Raw genomic sequence first — 25,641 nt, 5'->3', positions numbered from 1 at the left:
CACAAATTAGGCGCAGTATAAACAATACAGCAGCTATAAAGGGAAAAACACTTATATAAGGTTATCCCTGTATATATATAGCGCTCTGGTGTGTGCTGGCAAACTCTCCCTCTGTCTCCCCAAAGGGCTAGTGGGGTCCTGTCCTCTATCAGAGCATTCCCTGTGTGTGTGCTGTGTGTCGGTACGTTTGTGTCGACATGTATGAGGAGAAAAATGAGGTGGAGACGGAGTAGAGTGTCTGTAATAGTGATGTCACCCCCTGGGGGGTCGACACCTGAGTGGATGTACTGTTGAAATTGCGTGACAGTGTCAGCTTTGTATAAAAGACAGTGGTTGACATGAGACAGCCGGCTACTCAGCTTGTGCATGTCCAGACGTCTCATACAGGGGCTCTAAAGCGCCCGTTACCTCAGATACAGACGCCGACACGGATACTGACTCCTGTGTCGACGGTGAAGAGACAACCGTGATTTCCAATAGGGCCACACATTGCATGATTGAGGCAATGGAAAAAGTTTACACTCTTCTGATAATATAAATACCACCAAAAAAAAGGGGTATTATGTTTGGTGAGGAAAAACTTTCTGTAGTTTTCCTAAATCTGAGAAATAAAATGAGGTGTGTGATGATGCGTGGGTTTCCCCCCGATAACAATTGATAATTTCTAAAAAGTTATTGGCTGTATACCTTTTCCCGCCAGAGGTTAGGGTGCGTTGGGAAACACCCCCTAGGGGGGATAAGGCGCTCACACGCTTGTAAGAACAAGGGCTCTACCCTCTCTGGAGATGGCCGCCCTTAGGGATCCTGCTGATAGAAAGCAGGAGGGTATCCTAAAATGTATTTACACACATACTGGTGTTATACTGCGACCAGCAATCGCCTCAGCCTGGATGTGCAGTGCTGGGTTGGCGTGGTCGGATTCCCTGACTGGAAATTTGATATCCTAGATAAGGACAGTATATTATTGCCTATAGAGCAATTAAAAGATGCATTTCTATATATGCATGATGCACAGCGGAATATTTGCCGACTGGCATCAAGTATAAGTGCGTTGTCCAATTATACCAGTAAAGTGGTCAGGTGATGCGGATTCCAAACGGCATTTGGAAGTATTGCCTTAACAAAAAAGGGGATGTACCCCAGGTCGCCTCTCAAAATAAGACGCCGTATTATCAGGCGCAGTCCTGGTTGGCAAGCGGACAAAAGGGTTCCTCTTTTCTGCTCGTGACAGAGGGAGAGGAAAATGGCTGCAGAGATCAGCCAGTTCCAAGGAACAGAAACTCTTTTCCGCCTCTGCCAAGCCCTCAGTATGACGCTAGGGCTTTACAAGTTCAGGCACGGTGGGGTCCCGTTCTCAATGAATTTCAGTGCGCAGTGGGCTCACTCGCAAGTAGACCCCTGGATCCTTCAGGTAATATTTCAGGGGTACAAATTGGAATTCGAGACGTATCCCCCTCGCCGTTTCCAAAGGTCTGTTTTACCGACGTCTCCCGCTGACAGGGAGGCAGTTTTGGAAACCATTCACAAGCTGTATTCCCAGCAGGTGATAATCAAGATACCCCTCTTGCAACAGGGAACGGGGTATTATTCCACACTATTGTGGTACCGAAGCCAGACGGCTCGGTGAGACCGATTTTAAAATCTAAAATCTAAAATCTTTGAACACTTGCATACAGAGGTTCAAATTCAAAATTGAGTCACTCAGAGCAGTGATTGCAAACCTGGAAGAAGGGGACTACATGATGTCTCGGGACATCAAGGATGCTTACCTTCATGTCAAAATTTACCCTTCTCACCAAGGGTATTTCAGGTTATGGTACAGAACTGTCACTATCAGTTCGGACGCTGCCGTAGGGATGGTCCACGGCACCCCGGGTCTTTACCAAGGTAATGGCCGAAATGATATCCCTTCGAAGGAAGGAAATTTTAGTTATCCCTTACTTGGACGATTCCCTGATAAGGGTAAGATCCAGGGAACACTTGGAAGTCGGTGTAGCACTATCTCAGGTAGTGTTGCGGCAGCACGATTGGATTCTCAATATTCCAAAACCGCAGCTGGTTCCGACGACTTGTCTTCTGTTCCTAGGGATGATCCTGGACACAGTCCAGAAAGAAGGTGTTTCTCCCGGAGGTGAAAGCCAGGGAGTTATCCGAGCTAGTCAGGAACCTCCTAAAACCGAACCAAGTCTCAGTGCATCAATGCACAAGGGTTCTGGGTAAAAATGGTGGCTTCCTACGAAGCAATCCCATTCGGCAGATTCCACGCAAGACTTTCCAGTGGAACCTACTGGACAAATGGTCCGGGTCGCATCTTCAGATGCTTCAGCGGATAACCCTGTCACCGGGGACAAGGGTATCCCTCCTGTGGTGGTTGCAGAGTGCTCATCTTCTAGAGGGCCGCAGATTCGGCATTCGGGACTGGGTCCTGGTGGCCACGGATGCCAGCCTGCGAGGCTGGGGAGCAGTCACACAGGGAAGGAATTTCCAGGGCTTATGGTCAAGCCTGGAGACATCTCTTCATATAAACATTCTGGAACTAAGGGCCATTTACAATGCCCTAAGTCAAGCGAAACCCCTGCTTCAGGGTCAGGCGGTATTGATCCAATCGGACAACATCACGTCAGTCGCCCACGTAAACAGACAGGGCGGCACGGGAAGCAGGGGGGCAATGGCAGAAGCTGCAAGGATTCTTCGCTGGGCGGAAGATCATGTGATAGCACTGTCAGCAGTGTTCATTCCGGGAGTGGACAACTGGGAAGCAGACTTCCTCAGCAGACACGATCTACACCTGGGAGAGTGGGGACTTCATCTAGAAGTCTTCCACATGATTGTGAACCGTTGGGAAAAACCAAAGGTGGATATGATGGCGTCCCGCCTCAACAAAAAACTGGACAGGTATTGCGCCAGGTCAAGAGACCCTCAGGCAATAGCTGTGGACGCTCTGGTAACACCGTGGGTGTTCCAGTCAGTGTATGTGTTCCCTCCTCTGCCTCTCATACCAAAAGTACTGAGAATTATACGGCAAAGGGGAGTAAGAACGATACTCGTGGCTCCGGATTGGCCAAGAAGAACTTGGTATCCGGAACTTCAAGAGATGCTCACGGACGAACCGTGGCCTCTACCTCTAAGAAAGGACCTGCTCCAGCAGGGGCCTTGTTTGTTCCAAGACTTACCGCGGCTGCGTTTGACGGCTTGGTGGTTGAACGCCGGATCCTGAAGGAAAAAGGCATTCCAGATGAAGTCATCCCTACCCTGGTCAAGGCCAGGAAGGACGTAACCGCAAAACATTATCACCGCATTTGGCGAAAATATGTTGCGTGGTGGGAGGCCAAGAAGGCCCCTACAGAGGAATTTCAACTGGGTCGTTTCCTCCATTTCCTGCAAACAGGACTGTCTATGGGCCTAAAATTAGGGTCCATTAAGGTTCAATTTTCGGCCCTGTCGATTTTCTTCCAAAAGGAACTGGCTTCAGTGCCTGAAGTTCAGACATTTGTAAAAGGGGTACTGCATATACAGCCTCCTTTTGTGCCTTCAGTGGCACCTTGGGATCTCAATGTTGTGTTGAGTTTCCTAAAGTCACATTGGTTTGAACCACTCACCACTGTGGACTTAAAATATCTCACATGGAAGGTGACGATGCTGTTAGCCCTGGTTTCAGCCAGGCGTGTGTCAGAATTGGCGGCTTTATCATATAAAAGCCCTTATTTAATATTTCATTCTGACAGGGCAGAATTGAGGACTTGTACTCAATTTCTACCTAAGGTGGTTTCTGCATTTCACATGAAGCAACCTATTGTGGTACCTGCGGCTACTAAGGACTTGGAGGATTCCAAGTTGCTTGACGTGGTCAGGGCCCTGTAAATATATGTTTCCAGGACGGCTGGAGTCAGAAAATCTGACTCGCTGTTTATCCTGTATGCACCCAACAAACTGGGTGCTCCTGCTTCTAAGCAGACGATTGCTCGTTGGATTTGTAGTACAATTCAGCTTGCACATTCTGTGGCAGGCCTGCCACAGCCAAAAATCTTAAAATGCCCACTCCACAAGGAAGGTGGGCTCATCTTGGGCAGCTGCCCGAGGGGTCTCGGCTTTACAACTTTGCCGAGCAGTTACTTAGTCAGGAGCAAATACGTTTGTAAAATTCTACAAATTTGATACCCTGGCTGAGGAGGACCTGGAGTTCTCTCATTCGGTGCTGCAGAGTCATCCGCACTCTCCCGCCCGTTTGGGAGCTTTGGTATAATCCCCATGGTCCTTACGGAGTTCCCAGCATCCACTAGGACGTCAGAGAAAATAAGAATTTACTTACCGATAATTCTATTTCTCGTAGTCCGTAGTGGATGCTGGGCGCCCATCCCAAGTGCGGATTGTCTGCAATACTGGTACATAATTATTGTTACCAAAAAATTCGGATTATTGTTGTAGTGAGCCATCTTTTATAGAGGCTTCTCTATTATCATGCTGTTAACTGGGTTCAGATCACAAGTTGTACAGTGTGATTGGTGTGGCTGGTATGAGTCTTACCCGGGATTCAAAATCCTTCCTTATTGTGTACGCTCGTCCGGGCACAGTATCCTAACTGAGGCTTGGAGGAGGGTCATAGGGGGAGGAGCCAGTGCACACCAGGTGATCCTAAAGCTTTCTTTAGATGTGCCCTGTCTCCTGCGGAGCCGCTACTCCCCATGGTCCTTACGGAGTTCCCAGCATCCACTACGGACTACGAGAAATAGAATTATCGGTAAGTAAATTCTTATTTTTATCTCCATCCACTTTATCTGTACAAGGCTTAGTACAAGTTATAATTATTACCAATGACCGTTGCAGAGGTGGGGCTGCAGTGCAGTCCATGTTTCGCCTGTAAAAAAAAAAAAAGCCCCTTCTCCCGAAAACACACAGGTTCAGTGAAACCTGTGTGTTTTCGGTAGAAACAGTCCCGTTTTCGCACATGATGGGGGAGCGACCATGTGACCGGAGGACCAGCGCTGCACCGGGCGCTGTCTGGAGACGGCACCCGGTGCAGCTTCAGGTAACCCCAAATAAGCCACCGCTCATGCTGGCTTATCGGGGGTAATAGGATAGCCCCCGGTGGGACAATTAGCCCCGGTAAATTACCGGGGCTAATTGGATAACCCCCATAGTGTTGTAGACAATCTGAGATATGGCTTTGTCTATTCTTGTAAAGAGGTACACAATGAGGCAGATGTATTAACCTGGAGAAGGCATAAGGAAGTGATAAACCAGTGATATGTGCAAGGTGATAAATGCACCAGCCAATCAGCTCCTAACTGTTGATTTACATATTGGAGCTGATTGGCTGGTTCATTTATCACCTTGCACATATCACTGGTTTAGCACTTCCTTATGCCTTCTCCAGGTTAATACATCTGCCCCAATATTCCTTGTAGTCAAACTGAAATCTAAGCTGAAAAGAGCCACCCTAAGGGGGCATCTCCTGAGGAGATCTGACAGAGAATTCTGGGAAACAAGTGAATTTATCTGCACAATGTGGAATTGGGTAGAGTCACCTACACAGGGGGCACGTATGAGCCGCCCACATCACATTAGGGTGTCAGTAGTGTAAGCCCCTTCCCCTTACATAAAGCGATGGCCAGCGGTACTCTTGGACCCTGGAAGTTGCTGGCCCATTGCGTCTGACAACAGTTTCATTTCAAATACAATTTTTGTAAAATTACTAATTGAGCTTCACCTGTTCCTAATCACTGACCAATCAGAGAAAGCTCTGGGCCGTTTATACCCAGTAGCTTCCGGTCTCCCTAGTAACTGGGGACATGTATCTGACCTCCTACAGGGAGAAGAAGTGGAGAAGATGCCTATAGAAACCAATCCACTTCTAACTATCATTTCTCTATCGTCCTAGTGGATGCTGGGGTTCCTGAAAGGACCATGGGGAATAGCGGCTCCGCAGGAGACAGGGCACAAAAAGTAAAGCTTTAGGATCAGGTGGTGTGCACTGGCTCCTCCCCCTATGACCCTCCTCCAAGCCAGTTAGATTTTGTGCCCGGCCGAGAAGGGTGCAATCTAGGTGGCTCTCCTAAAGAGCTGCTTAGGAAAGTTTAGCTTAGGTTTTTTATTTTACAGTGAGTCCTGCTGGCAACAGGATCACTGCAACGAGGGACTTAGGGGAGAAGAAGTGAACTCACCTGCGTGCAGGATGGATTGGCTTCTTGGCTACTGGACATCAGCTCCAGAGGGACGATCACAGGTACAGCCTGGATGGTCACCGGAGCCTTGCCGCCGGCCCCCTTGCAGATGCTGAAGTAAGAAGAGGTCCAGAATCGGCGGCAGAAGACTCCTCAGTCTTCTAAAGGTAGCGCACAGCACTGCAGCTGTGCGCCATTTTCCTCTCAGCACACTTCACACGGCAGTCACTGAGGGTGCAGGGCGCTGGGAGGGGGGCGCCCTGGGAGGCAAATGAATACCTATTTTGGCTAAAAATACCTCACATATATCCTCCGGAGGCTATATGGAGATATTTAACCCCTGCCAGAATCCGTTAAGAGCGGGAGACGAGGCCGCCCGAAAAAGGGGCGGGGCCTATCTCCTCAGCACACAGCGCCATTTTCCCTCACAGAAAGGCTGGAGGGAAGGCTCCCAGGCTCTCCCCTGCACTGCACTACAGAAACAGGGTTAAAACAGAGAGGGGGGGCACTAATTTGGCGATATGCTTATATATATATTAAGATGCTATAAGGGAAAACACTTATATAAGGTTGTCCCTATATAATTATAGCGTTTTTGGTGTGTGCTGGCAAACTCTCCCTCTGTCTCTCCAAAGGGCTAGTGGGTCCTGTCCTCTATCAGAGCATTCCCTGTGTGTGTGCTGTGTGTCGGTACGTGTGTGTCGACAGGTAGGAGGACGATGTTGGTGAGGAGGCGGAGCAATTGCCTGTAATGGTGATGTCACTCTCTAGGGAGTCGACACCGGAATGGATGGCTTATTTAGGAAATTACGTGATAATGTCAACACGCTGCAAGGTCGGTTGACGACATGAGACGGCCGACAAACAATTAGTACGGTCCAGACGTCTCAAAAACACCGTCAAGGGTTTTTAAAACGCCCGTTTACTTTAGTCGGTCGACACAGACACAGACAGGGACACTGAATCCAGTGTCGACGGTGAATAAACAAACGTATTCCTTATTAGGGCCACACGTTAAAGGCAATGAAGGAGGTGTTACGTATTTCTGATACTACAAGTACCACAAAAGAGGGTATTATGTGGGATGTGAAAAAACTACCATAGTTTTTCCTGAATCAGATAAATTAAATAAAGTGTGTGATGATGCGTGGGTTCCCCCCGATAGAAAATTATGGGCGGTATACCCTTTCCCGCCAGAAGTTAGGGCGCGTTGGGAAACACCCCTTAAGGTGGATAAGGCGCTCACACGCTTATCAAAACAAGTGGCGGTACCGTCTATAGATAGGGCCGTCCTCAAGGACCAGCTGACAAGGCTGGAAAATATAATAAAAAGTATATACACACATACTGGTGTTATACTGCGGCCAGCGATCGCCTCAGCCTGGATGTGCAGAGCTAGGGTGGCTTGGTCGGATTCCCTGACTAAAAATATTGATACCCTTGACAGGGACAGTATTTTATTGACTATAGAGCATTTCTATATATGCGAGATGCACAGAGGGATATTTGCACTCTGGCATCATGAATAAACGCGATGTCCATAACTGCCAGAAGATGTTATGGACACGACAGTGGTCAGGTGATGCAGATTCCAAACGGCACAGTATGGCCGTATAAAGGAAGAGGACTTGTTTGGGGTCGGTCCATCGGACCTGGTGGTCACGGCAACTGCTGGAAAATCCACCGTTTTTTACCCTAAGTCACATCTCTGCAGAAAAAGACACCGTCTTTTCAGCCTCAGTCCTCTCGTCCCTATAAGATCATATCTGCCCAGGGATAGAGGAAAGGGAAGAAGACTGCAACAGGCAGCCTATTCCCAGGAACAGAAGCGTTCCACCGCGTCTGACAAGTTCTCAGCATGGCGCTGAGACCGTACAGGACCCCTGGATCCTACATGTAGTATCCCGGGGGTACAGATGGGAATGTCGAGACGTTTCCCCTTCGCAGGCTCCTGAAGTCTGCTTTACCAAGTCTCCCTCCGACAAGGAGGTAGTATGGGAAAAAATTCACAAGCTGTGTTCCCAGCAGGTGACAATTAAATTACCCCTCCTACTACAGAAAAGGGGTATTATTCCACACTATATTGTGGTACTGAAGCCAGAAGGCTAGGTGAGACTTATTCTAAAAAAAAAAAAAAAAAAAAAAAAAAATTTTTTTTTGAACACTTACAAAGGTTCAAATTAAGATGAAGTCACTCAGAGCAGTGATAACGAACCAGGAAGAAGGGGACTATATAGTGTCCCGGGACATCAGGGATGCTTACCTCTATGTCCCAAATTTGCCCTTCTCACTAAGGGTACCTCAGGTTCGTGGTGCAGAACTGTCACTATCAGTTTCAGACGCTGCCGTTTGGATTGTCCACGGCACCCCGGGGTCTTTACCAAGGTAATGGCCGAATTGATGATTCTTCTTCGAAGAAAAGGCGTCTTAATTATCCCTTACTTGGACGATCTCCTGATAGGGGCATAGTCCAGGGAACAGTTGGAGGTCGGAGTAGCACTATCTCGGATACTGCTACAATCAGCACGGGTGGATTCTAAATATTCCAAAATCGCAGCTGATCCCGACGACACGTCTGCTGTGCCTAGGGATGATTCTGGACACAGTCCAGAAAAAGGTGTTTCTCCCGGAAGAGAAAGCCAGGGAGTTATCCGAGCAAGTCAGGAACCTCCTAAAAACAGTGCATCATTGCACAAGGGTCCTGGTAAAAATGGTGGCTTCCTACGAAGCAATTCCATTCGGCAGATTTCACGTAAGAACTTTTCAGTGGGATCTGCTGGACAAATGGTCCGGATCGCATCTTCAGATGCATCAGCGGATAACCCAATATCCAAGGACAAGGGTGTCTCTCCTGTGGTGGTTATAGAGTGCTCATCTTCTAGAGGGCCGCAGATTCGGCATTCAGGATTGGATGCTGGTAACCACGGAGCCCAGCCTGAGAGGCTGGGGAGCAGTCACACAAGGGAAAAATTTCCAGGGAGTGTGATCAAGTATGGAGACTTTTCTCCACATAAATATACTGGAGCTAAGGGTAAATTTATAATGCTCTAAGCTTAGCAAGACCTCTGCTTCAAGGTCAGCCGGTATTGATCCAGTGGGAAAAACATCACGGCAGTCGCCCACGTAAACAGACAGGGCGACACAAGAAGCAGGAGGGCAATGGCAGAAACTGCAAGGACTTTTCGCTGGGCGGAAAATCATGTGATAACACTGTCAGCAGTTTTTCATCCCGGGAATGGAAACTGGGAAGCAGACTTCCTCAGCACGACCTCCACCCGGGAGAGTGGAAACTTCATTGAGAAGTTTTTTCCACATGATTGTAAACCGTTGGGAAATACCAAAGGTGGACATGATGGCGTCCCGTCTGAACAAAAAACGGGACAGGTATTGCGCCAGGTCAAGGGACCCTCAGGCAATAGATGTGGACGTTCTGGTAACACCGTGGGTGTACCAGTCGGTGTATGTGTTCCCTCCTCTGCTTCTCATACCTAAGGTGCTGAGAATTATAAGACGTAGAGGAGTAAGAACTATACTCATGGCTCCGGATTGGCCAAGAAGGACTTGGTACCCGGAACTTCAAGAGATGCTTACAGAGGTCTTATGGCCTCTGCCGCTAAGAAGGGACTTGCTTCAGCAAGTACCATGTCTGTTCCAAGACTTACCGCAGCTGCGTTTGTCGGCATGGCGATGGAAAGCCGGATCCTAAGGGAAAAAAGGCATTCCGGAAGAGGTCATTCCTACCCTGGTCAAAGCCAGAAAGGAGGTGACCGCACAACATTATCACCACGTGTGGCGAAAATTTGTTGCGTGGTGTGAGGCCAGGAAGGCCCCACAAAGAAATTTCAACTCGGTCGTTTCCTGCATTTCCTGCAAACAGGAGTGTCTATGGGCCTCAAATTGGGGTCCATTAAGGTTCAAATTCGGCCCTGTAAATTTTCTTCCAGAAAGAATTGGCTTCAGTTCCTGAAGTCCAGAAGTTTGTCAAGGGAGTATTGCATATACAAACCCCTTTTTTGTGCCTCCAGTGGCACTGTGGGATCTCAACGTAGTTCTGGGATTTCTCAAATCACATTGGTTTAAAACCAGTCAAATATGTGGATTTGCAGCATCTCACATAAAAAGTGACCATGCTCTTGGCCCTGGCCTGGACCAGGCGAGTGTCAAATTGGTGGTTTTTTCTCAAAAAAGCCCATATCTGTTTGTCCATTCGGACAGGGCAGAGCTGCGGACTCGTCCCCAGTTCTCTCCCTAAGGTGGTGTCAGTGTTTCACCTGAACCAGCTTATTGTGGTGCCTTGCACCTACTAGGGACTTGGAGGACTCCAAGTTGCTAGAAGTTGTCAGGGCCCTGAAAATATATTCCAGGACAGCTGGAGTCAGAAAATCTGACTCGCTGTTTATACTGTATGCACCCAACAAGTTGGGTGCGCCTGCTTCTAAGCAGTCGATTGCTCGTTGGATTTGTAACACAATTCAACTTGCACATTCTGAGGCAGGCCTGCCACAGTCTAAATCGGTTAAGGCCCATTCCACAAGGAAGGTGGGCTCATCTTGGGCGGCTGCCCGAGAGGTCTCGGCATTACAACTCTGCCGAGCAGCTGCGTGGTCAGGGGAGAACACGTTTGTAAAATTCTACAAATTTGATATCCTGGCAAAAGAGGACCTGGAGTTCTCTCATTCGGTGCTGCAGAGTCATCCGCACTCTCCCGCCCGTTTGGGAGCTTTGGTATAATCCCCATGGTCCTTTCAGGAACCCCAGCATCCACTAGGACGATAGAGAAAATAAGAATTTACTTACCGATAATTCTATTTCTCGGAGTCCGTAGTGGATGCTGGGCGCCCATCCCAAGTGCGGATTATCTGCAATACTTGTACATAGTTACAAAAATCGGGTTATTATTGTTGTGAGCCATCTTTTCAGAGGCTCCGCTGTTATCATACTGTTAACTGGGTTTAGATCACAAGTTGTACGGCGTGATTGGTGTGGCTGGTATGAGTCTTACCCGGGATTCAAAATTCCTCCCTTATTGTGTACGCTCGTCCGGGCACAGTACCTAACTGGCTTGGAGGAGGGTCATAGGGGGAGGAGCCAGTGCACACCACCTGATCCTAAAGCTTTACTTTTTGTGCCCTGTCTCCTGCGGAGCCGCTATTCCCCATGGTCCTTTCAGGAACCCCAGCATCCACTACGGACTCCGAGAAATAGAATTATCGGTAAGTAAATTCTTATTTTTGTAGAATGTACTTGATAAAGTTAGCCAGAAGCGGATTGGTTACCATGCTTTGCACAGCATTTACCCAGAACTGCACCCCAGCATGTCTGGCGTTACAGCTTCTCTCTGTGACCTGGCTGAGCCTTACAGTCCCTCCTGTTCCCTCATCTTTTTTGTTCTATCCCAGCTAGGTTGTGTCCTGTAGTTTGCCGCCTGCCTTGACACCTCTGTCTTGCACTTTGCTTTAGGAGTTGTGGATCCTGCCTTGCACCAGTAGCTGCTACTACCATGCACGTATTTGCACACTGCCTTGCATGTTGGGTTTTCTATACACTTACTCCTATTTCTTGTTGTGTCCTACTGACATTGACAAGACTTTGAACTGCCCATTTGTTTTGTGGGGAAACAGCAGGGTGTGTGCATCACTTATCAGGCTATACTGTTCATATTAACCCTTGCTTTTTCTCAGGATAATAAACCTGCTTAAAATTCTACTCTCTATGGAAAGGTCTTGTCATTGGCTAGTTTAGACAATGAAATATACTATGGTTGAACGGAGAAAGTGTATGAATGGTGGTTTTACATAAGGTGTTATTTTGGTGCCTTTATTCTCCATACCAGAAGGCGTTTTCTCAAACGCAAAGCCGCATTCATATAGTTCAGTTCTATGTCGCCCCGGTAATGTCTCTCCACGGTCACAATGTCTGCTTCTCCTCCAAGCTGGCTGTACACTACGCTGTTACTATACATGTTCTTTACTTACCTGAAACTGCGGCAGTATAGAAGGTAGAACGGCTGATAGGAATGCAGTCATTCATTTGTCACCTACTGCCAGCCCTCAGCGTTAGAAGTAATTCATTCAGAATGTTGAGATGCAATATGTCGACGCTGGCAAAATGCCGACATGTTTCAAATGTCAGCATTATACATGTCTACATATCATGGTAAGGGTTAGTCTGCGGTTAGGCGATGGTTAGGGTAAGATACTATAATGTTGACATAATGGCAGTGTGGACTGTCAAATGTCTACATTGAGACCCCAATGGTTGACGTGCAAATCCGATGTTTAGGGGTCTGCCAGGCACAAGACCCAATCGGCACATGAGCAGAACAAGTCTTGTGATATCCGCAGCATTATTGTCATGTTGCGGTATTTACAGGGCAGACCAGGGATGGTAACCGGCACCGTTCTTCACAACGGAGGTGTACTGCCCACATTTCTCTGACGTCCTAGTGGATGCTGGGAACTCCGTAAGGACCATGGGGAATAGCGGGCTCCGAAGGAGGCTGGGCACTCTAGAAAGATCTTAGACTACCTGGTGTGCACTGGCTCCTCCCACTATGACCCTCCTCCAAGCCTCAGTTAGATTTTGTGCCCGGCCGAGGTTGGATGCACACTAGGGGCTCTCCTGAGCTCTTAGAAAGTTATAGTCTTAGAATTTGTTATTTTCAGTGAGACCTGCTGGCAACAGGCTCGCTGCAGCGAGGGACTAAGGGGAGAAGAAGCAAACTCGCCTGCTTGCAGCCGGATTGGGCTTCTTAGGCTACTGGACACCATTAGCTCCAGAGGGATCGACCGCAGGCCCAGCCTTGATGTTCGGTCCCGGAGCCGCGCCGCCGTCCCCCTTACAGAGCCAGAAGCAAGAAGATGGTCCGGAAAATCGGCGGCATGAAGACATCCTGTCTTCACCAAGGTAGCGCACAGCACTGCAGCTGTGCGCCATTGCTCCTCATACACACTTCACACTCCGGTCACTGAGGGTGCAGGGCGCTGGGGGGGGCGCCCTGAGGCAGCAATAAAAACACCTTGGCTGGCTAAAATACCTCAATATATAGCCCCTGGGGCTATATATGAGGTAAATACCCCTGCCAGAATCCCATAAAAAGCGTGAGAATACGCTGCGAAAAAGGGGCGGAGCCTATCTCCTCAGCACACTGGCGCCATTTTTCCCTCACAGCTCCGCTGGAAGGAAGCTCCCCTGGCTCTTCCCTGCAATTCTACAGTACAGTAAGAGGGAAAAGAGAGGGGGGGCATTAAAATTGGCACTGTATACAGTATATTATATTTGAAAAGCAGCTATTAGGGACATAACTCAGTTAGTCCCTGTATATATATATATAGCGCTCTGGTGTGTGCTGGCATACTCTTACTCTGTCCCCCCAAAGGGCTTTTGTGGGTCCTGTCCTCTGTTTGAGCATTCCCTGTGTGTGTGGAGTGTGTCGGTACGGCTGTGTCGACATGTTTGAGGAGGATAATGATGTGGAGGGGGAGCAGATGCCTTTAGCAGGGATGTCACCCCCTGGGGGTCAGACACCTGAGTGGATGGTATTATGGCAGGAAATGAGTGCACGTATAGACTCCTTACATAAAAAATTTGACGACATGCCGACTGTGGGACAGCCGAGTCTTCAGCTCGTGCCTGTCCAGGTGTCTCAAAAGTCATCAGGGGCTCTGAAACGCCCGCTATCTCAGGTGGCACAAGTAGATGTCGACACGGATACTGACACCAGTGTCGACGACGATGAGTCAAATTTAATGCCCGTTAAGGCCATTCACTGCATGATTGAGGCAATGAAAGAGGTGTTAAATATTTCTGATTTACATCCAGGTACCACAAAAAAGGGTATTATGTTTGGGGAGAAAAAACTACCTGTAGTTTTTCCCCCGTCAGATGAATTAAATGAAGTGTGTGAAGAAGCGTGGGCTTCCCCTGATAAGAAATTGGTAATTCCTAAGAAGCTACTAATGGCGTTCCCTTTCCTGCCAGAGGATAGGTTACGTTGGGAAACACCCCCGAGGGTGGATAAAGCGCTCACACGTTTGTCTAAAAAGGTGGCACTACCGTCCCAGGATACGGCCGCCCTTAAGGAACCTGCTGATAGAAAGCAGGAGGCGATCCTGAAGTCTGTATATACACACTCAGGCATTATACTCAGACCAGCTATTGCGTCAGCATGGATGTGCAGTGCTGCCGCTGCGTGGTCAGATAAACTGTCAGAAAATATTGACACGTTAGACAGAGACACGATCCTGCTAACAATTGACCATATCAAAGACTTAGTCTTATACATGAGAGATGCACAGAGGGAAATCTGCCGGCTGGCATCTAAAGTAAGTGCATTATCCATCTCTGCTAGGAGATGCTTATGGACTCGCCAGTGGACTGGAGATGCAGATTCCAAAAGGCACATGGAAGTTTTGCCTTATAAGGGGGAGGAATTATTTGGGGATGGTCTCTCCGACCTAGTTTCCACAGCAACGTCTGGGAAGTCAGCATTTTTACCCCATGTCCCCTCACAGCCTAAGAAGGCGCCATTTTATCAGGTTCAGTCCTTTCGTCCCCAGAAAAACAAGCGGGGAAAAGGAGGGTCTTTTCTGTCAAGAGGCAGAGGCAGGGGAAAAAGGCTGCAGCAAACAGCAGGTTCCCAGGAACAAAAGTCTTCCCCCGCTTCCTCTTCCAAGTCCGCCGCATGACGGTGGGGCTCCACAGGCGGAGCCAGGTACGGTGGTGGCCCGCCTCAGGAATTTCAGCGATCAGTGGGCTCGCTCACAGGTGGATCCCTGGATCCTTCAAATAGTATCTCAGGGATACAGGCTGGAATTCGAGGCGACTCCACCCCGCCGTTTCCTAAAATCCGCCTTGCCGATTGCTCCCTCAGACAGGGAGGCGGTGCTAGCAGCGATTCACAAGCTGTATTCCCAGCAGGTGATAATCAAGGTACCCCTACTTCAACAAGGCCGGGGTTACTATTCCACACTATTTGTGGTGCCGAAACCGGACGGTTCGGTGAGACCCATTTTAAATTTGAAATCCTTGAACACATACATAAAAAAATTCAAGTTCAAGATGGAATCGCTCAGGGCGGTTATTGCAAGCCTGGACGAGGGGGATTACATGGTATCCCTGGACATCAAGGATGCTTACCTGCATGTCCCCATTTACAATTCTCACCAGGAGTACCTCAGATTTGTGGTACAGGATTGCCATTACCAATTCCAGACGCTGCCGTTTGGACTCTCCACGGCACCGAGGGTATTTACCAAGGTTATGGCGGAAATGATGATACTCCTTCGAAAAAAGGGAGTTTTAATTATCCCATACTTGGACGATCTCCTAATAAAGGCACGATCCAAGGAACAGTTGTTAGTGGGAGTAGCACTATCTCAGGAAGTGCTGAGCCAGCACGGCTGGATTCTGAATATCCCAAAGTCGCAGCTGGTCCCCACGACACGTCTAATGTTCCTGGGAATGATTCTGGACACGGCACAGAAAAAAGTATTTCTCCCGGAGGAGAAAGCCAGGGAGTTGTCTTCTCTAGTCAGAGACCTCCTAAAACCAAAACAGGTATCGGTGCATCACTGCACGCGGGTCCTGGGAAAGATGGTAGCTTCTTACGAAGCAATTCCATTCGGCAGGTTCCATGCCAGAATTTTTCAGTGGGACCTGTTGGACAAGTGGTCCGGATCGCATCTTCAGATGCATCGTTTAATAACCCTGTCTCCACGAACCAGGGTGTCTCTTCTGTGGTGGCTGCACAGTGCTCATCTTCTGGAGGGCCGCAGATTCGGCATACAGGACTGGGTCCTGGTGACCAAGGATGCCAGCCTACGAGGCTGGGGGGCAGTCACAAAGGGAAGAAATTTCGAAGGACTATGGTCAAGTCAGGAGACTGCCCTTCACATAAATATTCTGGAACTAAGGGCCATTTACAATGCCCTAAGTCAAGCAAAATCCCTGCTCCTACACCAGCCGGTGCTGATCCAGTCAGACAACATCACGGCAGTCGCCCATGTGAATCGACAGGGCGGCACAAGAAGCAGGACGGCGATGGCAGAAGCCACAAAAATTCTCCGATGGGCGGAGAATCATGTACTAGCACTGTCAGCAGTGTTCATCCCGGGAGTGGACAACTGGGAAGCAGACTTTCTCAGCAGGCACGACCTCCACCCGGGAGAGTGGGGACTTCATCCAGAAGTCTTCCAAATGATTGTAAATCAATGGGGTTGTCCACAGGTGGACATGATGGCGTCCCGCCTAAACAAAAAACTAGAGAAGTATTGCGCCAGGTCAAGAGACCCTCAGGCGATAGCTGTGGACGCTCTGGTGACACCGTGGGTGTACCGGTCAGTTTATGTGTTCCTTCCTCTACCTCTCATACCAAAGGTATTGAGAATAATAAGAAAGCGAGGAGTAAACACAATTCTCGTCGTTCCGGATTGGCCGAGAAGAGCGTGGTACCCGGAACTTCAAGAGATGATCTCAGAGGACCCGTGGTCTCTGCCGCTCAGACAAGACCTGCTGCAGCAGGGCCCCTGTCTGTTCCAAGACTTACCGCGGCTGCGTTTGACGGCATGGCGGTTGAACGCCGGATTCTGAAGGAAAAGGGCATTCCGGAGAAAGTCATTCCTACGCTTATTAAAGCCAGGAAAGAGGTCACAGCAACTCATTATCACCGCATATGGCGGAGGTATGTTGCATGGTGTGAGGCCGAAAAGGCCCCAACGGAGGAATTTCAACTAGGTCGATTTCTGCATTTCCTGCAAGCAGGAGTGAATATGGGCCTAAAACTGGGCTCCATTAAGGTACAGATCTCGGCTCTGTCAATTTTCTTTCAAAAAGAACTAGCTTCAGTACCTGAAGTTCAGACATTTGTTAAAGGAGTGCTGCATATTCAGCCCCCGTTTGTGCCCCCTGTGGCACCTTGGGATCTCAACGTGGTGTTGAGTTTCTTAAAATCACATTGGTTTGAATCACTAAAAACCGTGGATCTGAAATATCTCACGTGGAAGGTGGTTATGTTATTGGCCTTGGCTACTGCCAGGCGAGTATCAGAATTGGCGGCTTTGTCTTGTAAAAGCCCTTATTTGATTTTCCATATGGATAGGGCAGAATTGAGGACTCGTCCCCAGTTTCTCCCAAAGGCGGTGTCAGCGTTTCATTTGAACCAACCTATTGTGGTGCCTGCGGCTACTAGGGACTTGGAGGACTCCAAGTTGCTAGACGTTGTCAGGGCACTGAAAATATATGTTTCCAGAACGGCTGGAGTCAGAAAATCTGACTCGCTGTTTATCCTGTATGCACCCAACAAGCTGGGTGCTCCTGCTTCTAAGCAGACTATTGCTCGTTGGATTTGTAGTACAATTCAGCTTGCACATACTGTGGCAGGCCTGCCACAGCCAAAATCTGTCAATGCCCATTCCACAAGGAAGGTGGGCTCATCTTGGGCGGCTGCCCGAGGGGTCTCGGCTTTACAACTTTGCCGAGCTGCTACTTGGTCAGGGGCAAACACGTTTGCAAAATTCTATAAATTTGATACCCTGGCTGAGGAGGACCTGGAGTTCTCTCATTCGGTGCTGCAGAGTCATCCGCACTCTCCCGCCCGTTTGGGGGCTTTGGTATAATCCCCATGGTCCTTACGGAGTCCCAGCATCCACTAGGACGTCAGAGAAAATAAGAATTTACTCACCGGTAATTCTATTTCTCGTAGTCCGTAGTGGATGCTGGGCGCCCATCCCAAGTGCGGTTTATCTGCAATACTTGTACATAGTTATGGTTAACTAAATCGGGTTATTGTTGAGCCATCTGTTGAGAGGCTCTATTGTTTCATACTGTTAACTGTGTTTCATATCACGAGTTGTACGGTGTGATTGGTGTGGCTGGTATGAGTCTTACCCGGGATTCAAAATCCTTCCTTATTGTGTACGCTCGTCCGGGCACAGTATCCTAACTGAGGCTTGGAGGAGGGTCATAGTGGGAGGAGCCAGTGCACACCAGGTAGTCTAAGATCTTTCTAGAGTGCCCAGCCTCCTTCGGAGCCCGCTATTCCCCATGGTCCTTACGGAGTTCCCAGCATCCACTACGGACTACGAGAAATAGAATTACCGGTGAGTAAATTCTTATTTTTATTTGCGTGACGGTACCAGGGTCTGTGCCGTCAGATGCAAACTTCCTGGACACGGGTGTCAGGATCCTACAGCCAGCCTGAGTAATCTCCAGTTTACACAGAGAGACCGCGGACTGCTACCGTTGCAAGTTGTGTCCCAATGGTTGCGATGAAGATCTGAGGCTACGTCCTCAGACGCAGCACTCGGATCTGGCAGATGTATGCAGGAGACGTCTTATCTCATACAGATGCTTTTTAAGTGTATTGAGCTGCACAGCCGCTTCCTTTCAGCTGTGCATTTCCTTACAAGTTGGAATCCGGCCCCCTGTCAACATTCACAGTGTCAAAATACAGACCATGCCGACATTCTTGTTTTGACATTGTGAATATCAAACATGGGGCCTAATTCAGCATGGATCGCTATTCAATTGCAGTTGTCTGCGAGTAGTAAGGCGCCGCCCCGACAGGAAGAAAAACCGCTGCGTGCAAATTTGCTAATGCATCGCAAATCGCTATCCGTACGCAATTTCCGGAACATCGAAGATTTTTTGCCGTCTGAACAAATGCAAGTAGGTCTGAGGCTTCCACTAATCTACGGCTGAGGCGGCCTGGAAGTGGTCTGTTCTGATGTCAGAGACCCTCCCCAAATACGCCTGGGCACGCCTGCATTTTTTCTGACACACCCAGAAAACATCAGGTTTCCACCCATAAACGCCGGCTTCCTGTCAGTCACACTGCGGAAACATTGCGCTTATGATCTGTGCGCATTTTCTGTCGCTATTGCCCCTCGTGCGTGCACAATGTGAACATTACACGTGCGCAGTCGTTTGATAATCGCTCGATTTGCAATTTCTCTGAATAGCGAGCCATGCCGAATTAGGCCCCTAGTGACTGTCAAACTCATATATCACCCCCGACATACAGTAGGGTCTGATTCATAGCAGTATGCAGACCCGATTGTTCTGTCGGCACACCTTGGCCGTGGTCTCTGTCTTCCGACGCGGATTTTCAGGCCCCAGCAGAATAAAATCACCAGCCATCCTGTGTAAACTGCGGATTACGGAGATTATCAATGTTTTCACAGAGCGATCCGATGTTGCATCCAAAAACGCACATGTTGTGTGTAATGCGTCTGTCTCTGAATCAGGGCCAGATTCGCTGGTAAATTCTCATTGTATGTCTCTGCTGACCACATGGTGAAAGTCTCAGGTTTGGCGTAATTGTATTTTTCTGATCGTTCTTGCAGGAGCGGGTAAGCTGCTACCCTCACCTTGACGTAAATGGCATAGGGTCTGCGGGGCAGTACTGTGACGCCTGTAAATTACGCCGACATTGCAGGTTCATGGTGACCTTATCAGGGCAAGCCTACGACAAGAACACCTTAAAAAATGACGACTTTCTGCCAAATGACAAACAGGTAACCATCCGATGTGTGGTAAAGACTTTTCATTATCATTTTTGTACAAATGGTATCACAAGCGGAAATTAAGTTGATCCTGGTACTGCTAGTGTAAAGTGTGCTCTTATTGTATTTATTCAGTGCAGGTCATTATAAAAACGTGCCACATGTTTACCTTTTTAATATTGAAATGACAGAGACAGACATATGGTAACAGGAAGTGAGCAACCACACTAATAAGTAATGAAGGTAGGTTGCCAACCTGCCTAGAAGTGTCTGGAGAAGGTTGTTCATAGTCACCCAATCCAGTATCGGTACACAGCTGAGGCGGGCACGGATTTAGGCAAGAGTAGTCCAATCTAAAGCTCAGAGGTTATGAAGAGAGGTAATAGCAGTCAAGGTTAAGGCAAAGCGTAGTCCACAAACAATGTTAGAGGTTTCGACAGAGAAGCATAGTCTAAAAACAAGCAAAGTCGGTGCACAATTACTCTAGTGGAAGAGCAAACAAAGAGGAAGTCAATTAAGTAAGCCAGAATCTCATTTAAAGTCTGCAGGCTGTGCACAGATGTGGATACTCAGAGCAATCACTTAGCACTGACTGCTAGATGAGATCCCATTAGAAAGTATGAAGGAGCAGAGATCCATGGTTTATCATGTTCAGGTAAATTCAATCAGTGCTAGGATCTGAAGTTTTGTCTCAGCTTGCGGGCAATATCTCCAAACACCTGAGAGCCATGTTGACAGGCAAACATACTAAAGTAAGTGGCACAACCTATAACGCTGACCGTGACAAGGGTATGGTGCAGAACTGTGACATAGATGGCGGGCATAAACTGTTGTGATAGTGTATTGTGACTCTTTCAATGACTAGAAAACCTTCAAATATATAACCTTCATTTCTCTGACGTCCTAGTGGATGCTGGGAACTCCGTAAGGACCATGGGGAATAGACGGGCTCCGCAGGAGATTGGGCACTCTAAAAGAAAGATTAGGTACTATCTGGTGTGCACTGGCTCCTCCCTCTATGCCCCTCCTCCAGACCTCAGTTAGAATCTGTGCCCGGCCAGAGCTGGGTGCTCCTAGTGGGCTCTCCTGAGCTTGCTAGAAAAGAAAGTATTTGTTAGGTTTTTTATTTTCAGTGAGATCTGCTGGCAACAGACTCACTGCTACGTGGGACTGAGGGGAGAGAAGCAAACCTACCTGCTTGCAGCTAGCTTGTGCTTCTTAGGCTACTGGACACCATTAGCTCCAGAGGGTTCGAACACAGGGCCTGACCTCAATCGTCCGTTCCCGGAGCCGCGCCGCCGTCCCCCTTGCAGAGCCAGAAGACAGAAGAGAACGATGAAATCGGCGGCTGAAGACTCCTGTCTTCATTAAGGTAGCGCACAGCACCGCAGCTGTGCGCCATTGCTCCCACTGCACACCACACACTCCGGTCACTGTAGGGTGCAGGGCGCTGGGGGGGGGCGCCCTGGGCAGCAATTTTAATACCTTTTGGCACAAAAACACACATATACAGTCTAGCACTGTATATGTGTAGAAACCCCCGCCATTACAGTACATAAAACGCGGGACAGAAGCCCGCCGCTGAGGGGGCGGGGCCTTCTTCCTCAGCACACCAGCGCCATTTTCCCTGCACAGCTCTGCTGGAAGCAGCTCCCAGGCTCTCCCCTGCAGTATCCTGATACAAAAAGGGTAAAAAAGAGAGGGGGGGCACATAAATTTAGGCGCAAATAAGATATTTATGCAGCTATTGGGTAAATCACTTTGTATAGTGTAAATCCCTGTGTTATATAGCGCTGTGGTGTGTGCTGGCATACTCTCTCTCTGTCTCCCCAAAGGACTTTGTGGGGTCCTGTCCTCAGTCTGAGCATTCCCTGTGTGTGTGTGGTGTGTCGGTACGGCTGTGTCGACATGTTTGATGAGGAGGGTTACGTGGAGGCGGAGCAGGGGCAGATAAGTGTGGTGTCGCCCCCGACGGGGCCGACACCTGATTGGATGGATATGTGGAAGGTCTTAACCGACAGTGTCAACTCCTTACATAAAAGGTTCGATGACGCAGCAGCCTTGGGACAGCCGGGGTCTCAGCCCGCGCCTGCCCAGGCGACTCAGAGGCCGTCAGGGGCTCATAAACGCCCTCTGGCTCAGATGGTAGACACAGATGTCGACACGGAGTCTGACTCCAGTGTAGATGAGGATGAGACAAATGTACAGTCTACAAAGGCCATCCGATGCATGATTACTGCAATGAAAGATGTATTGCACATTTCTGACGTTAACCCGGTTACCACCAAGAGGGGTATTATGTTTGGGGAGAAAAAGCAGCCAGTGACTTTTCCCCCATCTGATGAATTAAATGAATTGTGTGAAGAAGCGTGGAGTTCCCCTGATAAGAAACTAGTGATTTCTAAGAGGTTGCTGATGGCGTACCCTTTCCCGCCAACGGATAGGTTACGTTGGGAAACATCCCCTAGGGTGGACAAGGCGCTCACACGCTTATCTAAAAGGGTGGCACTGCCGTCTCAGGATACGGCCGCCCTAAAGGAGCCTGCGGATAGAAAGCAGGAAGCTATCCTGAAGTCTGTGTATACACACTCTGGTGCTCTACTGAGACCTGCTATTGCTTCAGCCTGGATGTGTAGTGCTGCAGCAGCATGGACTGATACCCTGTCAGACAACATTGATTCCCTCGACAGGGATACTATTTTGCTAACCATAGAACATATAAAAGACGTCGTCTTATATATGCGCGATGCCCAGAGGGACATTTGCCTGCTGGCATCTAGAATTAATGCAATGTCCGTTTCTGCCAGGAGAGTATTATGGACTCGGCAGTGGACAGATGATGCTGATTCTAAAAAACACATGGAGGTTTTGCCTTATAAGGGTGAGGAATTGTTTGGAGATGGTCTCACAGACCTCGTATCCACAGCAACAGCTGGGAAGTCGACTTTTTTACCTCAGGTTCCCTCACAGCCTAAGAAAGCACCGTGTTATCAAATGCAGTCCTTTCGGCCTCAGAAAGGCAAGCAGGTCAGAGGCGCATCCTTTCTGGCCAGAGGCAGGGGTAGAGGAAAGAAGCTGCACCAGGCAGCCAGTTCCCAGTAACAAAAATCCTCCCCTGCTTCCACTAAGTCCACCGCATGACGTTGGGGCTCCACTGGCGGAGCCAGGTGCGGTGGGGGCGCGTCTCCGAAACTTCAGCAACCAGTGGGTTCGCTCACAAGTGGATCTCTGGGCTGTACAAATTGTATCTCAGGGATACAAGCTGGAATTCGAGGCGACTCCCCCTCGCCGTTTCAAATCAGCCTTGCCAGCTGCTCCCAGGGAAAGGGAGGTAGTACTGGCGGCAATTCACAAGCTGTACCTCCAGCAGGTGATAATCAAGGTCCCTCTCCTTCAACAGGGAAGGGGTTACTATTCCACAATGTTTGTGGTACCGAAACCGGACGGTTCGGTGAGACCCATTCTGAATTTAAAATCCTTGAACACTTATATAAAGAAGTTCAAGTTCAAAATGGAATCGCTCAGGGCGGTTATTGCAAGCCTGGAAGAGGGGGATTTTATGGTGTCGCTGGACATCAAGGATGCTTACTTGCATGTCCCCATTTACCCACCTCACCAGGAGTACCTCAGGTTTGTGGTACAGGACTGTAATTACCAATTCCAGACGTTGTCGTTTGGTCTCTCCACGGCACCGAGAATATTTACCAAGGTAATGGCCGAAATGATGATACTCCTTCGAAGGAAGGGAGTTATAATTATCCCGTACTTGGACGATCTCCTCATAAAGGCGAGGTCCAAAGAGCAGTTGCTGGTCAGCGTAGCACTCTCTCAGGAAGTGTTGCAACAGCACGGCTGGATTCTGAATGTCCCAAAGTCGCAGCTGATTCCTACAACGCGTCTGCCTTTCCTGGGAATGATTCTGGACACAGTACAGAAGAAGGTGTTTCTCCCTGTGGAGAAGGCCCAGGAATTGTCATCTCTGGTCAGGGATCTCCTGAAACCAAAACAGGTGTCGGTGCATCACTGCACGCGAGTCCTGGGAAAGATGGTGGCTTCTTACGAAGCAATTCCCTTCGGCAGGTTCCATGCAAGGATCTTTTAGTGGGATCTGTTGGACAAATGGTCCGGATCGCATCTTCAGATGCATCGGTTAATCACCCTGTCCCCGAGGGCCAGGGTGTCTCTGCTGTGGTGGCTGCAGAGTGCTCATCTTCTCGAGGGCCGCAGGTTCGGCATACAGGACTGGGTCCTGGTGACCACGGATGCAAGCCTCCGAGGATGGGGGGCAGTCACTCAGGGAAGAAACTTCCAAGGACAGTGGTCAAGTCTGGAGACTTCACTACACATAAATATACTGGAACTGAGTCAAGCAAAGCCCCTGCTTCAAAACCAACCAGTACTGATTCAGTCAGACAACATCACTGCGGTCGCCCATGTAAACCGCCGGGGCGGCACAAGAAGCAGGATGGCAATGGCAGAAGCCACAAGGATTCTTCGATGGGCGGAGAATCACGTGCTAGCACTGTCAGCAGTGTTCATTCCAGGAGTGGACAACTGGGAAGCAGACTTCCTCAGCAGGCACGACCTCCACCCGGGAGAGTGGGGACTTCATCAAGAAGTCTTCACACAGATTGTAAATCGTTGGGAACGGCCACAGGTGGACATGATGGCGTCCCGCCTCAACAAAAAGCTAAAAAAATATTGCGCCAGGTCAAGGGACCCTCAGGCGATAGCTGTGGACGCACTAGTGACACCGTGGGTGTACCAGTCGGTTTATGTGTTCCCTCCTCTGCCTCTCATACCCAAGGTACTGAGGATAGTAAGAAAGAGAGGAGTAAGAACTATACTCATCGTTCCGGATTGGCCAAGAAGACTTGGTAACCGGAACTTCAAGAGATGCTCACGGAGGATCCGTGGCCTCTACCTCTAAGAAGGGACCTGCTCCAGCAAGGACCCTGTCTGTTCCAAGACTTACCGCGGCTGCGTTTGACGGCATGGCGGTTGAATTCCGGATCCTAAAGGAAAAGGGCATTCCGGAGGAAGTCATTCCTACGCTGATAAAAGCCAGGAAAGAAGTAACCGCAAACCATTATCACCGCATTTGGCGAAAATATGTTGCGTGGTGTGAGGCCAGGAAGGCCCCAACAGAGGAATTCCAGCTGGGTCGATTTCTGCACTTCCTACAGTCAGGGGTGACTATGGGCCCAAAATTGGGGTCCATAAAGGTCCAGATTTCGGCCCTATCTATTTTCTTTCAAAAAGAACTGGCTTCACTGCCTGAAGTTCAGACGTTTGTTAAGGGAGTGCTGCATATTCAGCCCCCTTTTGTGCCTCCAGTGGCACCTTGGGATCTTAACGTTGTGTTGACTTTCCTGAAATCACACTGGTTTGAGCCACTTAAGACCGTGGAGCTAAAGTATCTCACGTGGAAGGTGGTCATGCTGTTGGCCTTAGCTTCAGCTAGGCGTGTGTCAGAATTGGCGGCTTTGTCATGTAAAAGCCCATATCTGATCTTCCATATGGACAGGGCAGAATTGAGGACTCGTCCCCAATTTCTCCCAAAGGTGGTATCAGCGTTTCATTTGAACCAACCTATTGTGGTGCCTGCGGCTACTCTGGACTTGGAGGATTCCAAGTTGCTGGACGTAGTCCGGGCTTTGAAAATTTATGTTTCCAGGACGGCTGGAGTCAGGAAAACTGACTCGCTATTTATCCTGCATGCACCCAACAAGCTGGGTGCTCCTGCTTCAAAGCAAACTATTGCTCGCGGGATCTGTAGCACGATTGAGCTGGCACATTCTGCGGCTGGACTGCCGCATCCTAAATCAGTAAAAGCCCATTCCACTAGGAAGGTGGGCTCTTCTTAGGCGGCTGCCCGAGGGGTCTCGGCTTTACAGCTTTGCCGAGCTGCTACTTGGTCGGGTTTAAACACATTTGCAAAATTCTACAAGTTTGATACCCTGGCTGAGGAGGACCTT

General features: G+C 49.0%; 1 protein-coding gene across 2 annotated transcripts in view; it reads left to right on the top strand.

Annotated features, from left to right (window-relative positions):
* Nucleotides 1-25,641, top strand: part of CCDC82 (coiled-coil domain containing 82) — a 178,644-nt gene that overhangs the window by 130,106 nt on the left and 22,897 nt on the right. For both annotated transcript variants that reach the window (XM_063951491.1, XM_063951492.1), the window contains exon 6: nt 19,505-19,675. In XM_063951491.1, coding sequence (XP_063807561.1) covers nt 19,505-19,675 — 171 coding nt within the window. The remainder of the gene's footprint in view (nt 1-19,504; nt 19,676-25,641) is intronic.

This window comes from Pseudophryne corroboree, chromosome 2 (genome assembly GCF_028390025.1).
Source record: "Pseudophryne corroboree isolate aPseCor3 chromosome 2, aPseCor3.hap2, whole genome shotgun sequence".
Classification (NCBI taxonomy): domain Eukaryota; kingdom Metazoa; phylum Chordata; class Amphibia; order Anura; family Myobatrachidae; genus Pseudophryne; species Pseudophryne corroboree.
The sequence above is the reverse complement of the archived record's forward strand: the minus strand, read 5'-3'. Positions and strand labels throughout refer to the sequence as shown.